Source organism: Cebus imitator, unplaced genomic scaffold (assembly GCF_001604975.1).
Source record: "Cebus imitator isolate Cc_AM_T3 unplaced genomic scaffold, Cebus_imitator-1.0 Scaffold85, whole genome shotgun sequence".
Classification (NCBI taxonomy): Eukaryota; Metazoa; Chordata; class Mammalia; order Primates; family Cebidae; genus Cebus; species Cebus imitator.
In genome coordinates, this window is record NW_016107400.1 from 9,965,387 (window position 1) to 9,969,058 (window position 3,672).

The 3,672-nt window shown below is 45.3% G+C and overlaps 1 protein-coding gene across 1 annotated transcript in view; it reads left to right on the top strand.

Annotated features, from left to right (window-relative positions):
- LOC108308567 (katanin-interacting protein-like) overlaps positions 1 to 3,672 on the top strand; it is a 102,531-nt gene that overhangs the window by 24,109 nt on the left and 74,750 nt on the right. Inside the window, exon 2 of the mRNA XM_017534445.2 lies at positions 2,595 to 2,650. Coding sequence (XP_017389934.1) covers positions 2,595 to 2,650 — 56 coding nt within the window. The remainder of the gene's footprint in view (positions 1 to 2,594; positions 2,651 to 3,672) is intronic.

The following is a 3,672-nucleotide window of genomic DNA, read 5'->3' on the forward strand; positions in this document are numbered from 1 at the left end:
AGGCAATTCTCCTGCTTCAGCCTCCTGAGTAGCTGGGATTACAGGCACGCACCACCATGCCCAGCTAATTCTTGTATTTTTAGTAGAGACAGGGTTTCACCATGTTGACCAGGATGGTCTCGATCTCTTGACCTCGTGATCCACCCGCCTAGGCCCCCCAAAGTGCTGGGATTATAGACGTAAGCCACTGTGCCCGGCCAACATGGAGTCTATTTTAAGGCTAAGAGAAAAGGCTTCTGCAGTTTGCCTTAAGATTCCATCTTGAAATCCAAGAGAAAGGGAAAAAAAAAGTTTTCAAATGCATTTTGAGGTTAAGCTGCCCAGTTACATTCATATTTTTTTTATTTTTATTTTTTGAGATAATGTCTGTCTCCTTCACCCATGCTGGAGTGCAGTGGTGCGATCTTGGCTCACTATGCAACCTCAGGTTCAAGCGATTCTTCTGCCTCAGCCTCCCGAGTAGCTGGAATTACAGGCATGCACTGTCACATCCGGCTAATTTTTGTATTTTTAGTAGAGATGGTGTTTCACTATGCAGGCCAGGCTGGTCTTGAACTCCTGACCTCAGGTGATCTGCCTGCCGTGACCTCCCAAAGTGCTGGGATTACAGGCATGAGCCACTGTGCCTGGCCACGTTAATATTTTGTTTTTGTGGTCCACCTTAATTGTTTAAACTGTTCTTTATTAATATGACAGAATTTTAGAGATTAAAAGCAACCATAAAGATGATTCAGCCTAACTCTTAAAAAAAAAATGGAGAAAACTATGGCCCAAAGAGACCTAATGACTTCTCTAAGGTCCCATAGCTGGTCACTTGTTCCCTGGGACCAGATCCCCTGGAGGCTATGTGGCCAGCAAAGCTAGGGCCTCAGCCAGGTGCTGGGGTCTGCCTTGAGTGCCCTGGAGGAGCGCTGCCCCCTCCTGCTGCCTGCTCTTTCATTGGGCCCTGCTGGCATGTCACTGGCCTCTGCACTACTCCTGCTGCCAGGATACCCCAATCTGTCAGTGGCCTGGACCCCAACCCGCTTTGCGCCTAGCAGCTCAGGGACAGGCCCCTTGCTCTGCATGGTGTGACCTGACTACCTGGTATGTCATTGTCTCTGGCCAGCCTTAGGGCTCAGTTGGAATCCTCAGACTGATAGCCAGAGCAGTGTGGTCAAGGGTTTCTGGGAGTTGCTCTTTCTAGCTCCTATCTCAGAGCAGCAAGCATCAGGAGGTCCTGACAAAATTGGCTCAACAATCAAATCTCTTGGTCCCTAAATCCTGGACATGTGTGTATGTGTGTTTAACTAATAAACTTTATTTTTTAGAGCTTTAGCAAAATTGAACAGAAAGTACAGAGAGTTCCCATATACCTTGTCCCCACATACATCTGCCCCACTATCAACACCCCACACTGGATAGGGTGCTTTGGCTCACACCTGTGTAATCCCAGCACTTTGGGAGGCCAAGGGGGGTGGATCGCCTGAGGTCAGGAGAGTTCGAGACTAGCCTGACCAACACAGTGAAACCCCATCTCTACTAAAAATGCAAAAAATTAGCCAGGTGTGGTGGCAGCCACCTGTAATCCCAGCTACTTGGGAGGCTGAGGCAGGAGGATCACTTGAATCTGGGAGGTGGAGGTTGCAGTGAGCCGAGATCGCACCATTGCACTCCAGCCTGGGCAACAAGAGTGACTCCGTCTCAAAAAAAAAAAAGGAGGAAGTGTCCATGTCCAAAGACAAGTGTCTTTCCTATGACACTCAGTCCCTATCGCTTTTCTCTTGCTAAGCTGTCACTAAGCTTTTTTGCTGCTCCCGTCTTCTGAGCGCTCTTACTTAAGGGAACCCTGGTTGTGGCATTTTCACAAATCGCCACCGGGGAGAGAAGTTGGGCAGTTTATATCAACAGTAATGCAGTGACTCTTGTTTTATATTTTCAAACCAAAGCAATCCATTAATTTTGTATCAAGGAATTCTTTTATAATGGACATTTCCATAAAAGTTGTGAAAACTGCATTTGAAACAGCATATTTAAACATTATGATGTCACTCTGTTGAATTTATGCATACCTTCAAATGTTCGTCTTCTAACTCTCCCAGAAAAGCAACAGTTCTCTCTGAAATTGCCCATTATGTGAAATGCAGGTGATTACCCCTAAGTCACATCTGTACCGTCACCTCTGTGGTGGATTTGGGGGTTTGGTGCAGCACGTTGGTAGGCGCTCATCAAAGGTTATGTGTATGTGCACAGAGAAAGGCATTTTTGTGGAAGGCATTTTATGTAATTCCAAACAATTTAATAAAACTGTAATTCAACTCGGGAAACTACAGTCCATCGGCCCTTTCAGAGTACAGATAATGTTCCTGATTAAAGGGCTGGGGCTTTGTTCATTACAGTCAAGTAACGTAAGTGTGTGAATTACCATTTTCCTTGCCGTTGGTCTATTTCAAAAATGTGCCATTTTCCCATTATAATAACAGGCTGCATTTTCTTAAAATCATTTGGTTATGATTGGTCCCGTCTATTCAGTTTGCAAATAAAAAGCTTTTGTGGTGATAAACTAGCTGTTCTAAAACAGCCTTAATCTTGGTTCTGCTTTTGAACTGCGACAGGTCAGACTCTGCGAAAGGCTGAGAGAAGCCGGTCCTGCTCACGAGAGAAAAAGGAGGTAAATGTGACCCTGGCAAGGGCTGATGGGAGGCAACTCTATTTGAAAGGACCTGAGGGAGCAGGGTGGTGAATAAGGGTCCTGAATCTCCTACTCTTTTCTCTCGGGGTCCCAAGCTTGAATCCTGGAGCAGATGATAGTGAGCAACTAGACTTACCAACCCAGTGATCACTTGGAATAATCACACTTGTAATAATCATCTCTGACTGTATCAGTTAGCTTTGTCTGTGTAACAAATCATCCCAGATTTTAAAATAACCACTATTTATTGAGTTCTGGATTCGGTGGGTTAGCAATTTGGGCTTATCTGGGCAGTTCTGCTGTTGGACCAGGCTCTGCAGACCTCAGGCTCTGTGTGAGGCTCACTCATGCTTCTGCAGTTAATGGCTCTGTCGCCTGGGGGGTAGTTGAGTGTCAGTTACGGAACCTCAGTTCTCCTCCATATACTTCTCATCTTCCAGCAAGCTAGCCAGGTTTCTTCACGTGGTGCTTCAAGGGTTCAAGAGAACAGGAGTGGCAACTGCAGGACTTCTTAAGTCCCGGATTTTCAAGTCACACAATGTCACTTCTGCCACTTTCTATTCTTGAAAGCAGGTCACAAGGTCCCAGATTCAAGGGGTGGGGAAATAGGCCTCATCTCTTGATGGGAAGAGCTACAAAATATTGTGGCCATTCTCGAAACCTACCACCCCTCCCTCTCCTGCTGAACCCACCTGCTCTGTGCCAGTCACCAGGGAGACTGGGACTAGAGGTTGAATGAAACACAGTCCTTGATCTCAAGGTATGCACTGTCTAGTTGGAAGAGAACTACAGCACGATCATTACAATACGGTATGTGAATTGGCATCATAGAAGGACAGAGAAAGTGAAATTTTAATACAGAAACCAATCTCTCTTTTTTTTTTTTTTTTTTTTTTTTTTAGGTACATGTGTTTTTTTTTTTTTTTTTTTGCATAGGTACACACATGGCAATGTGATTTGCTGCCTTCCTGCCCCTACAGAGGAAAGCTTTTTTTTTTTTT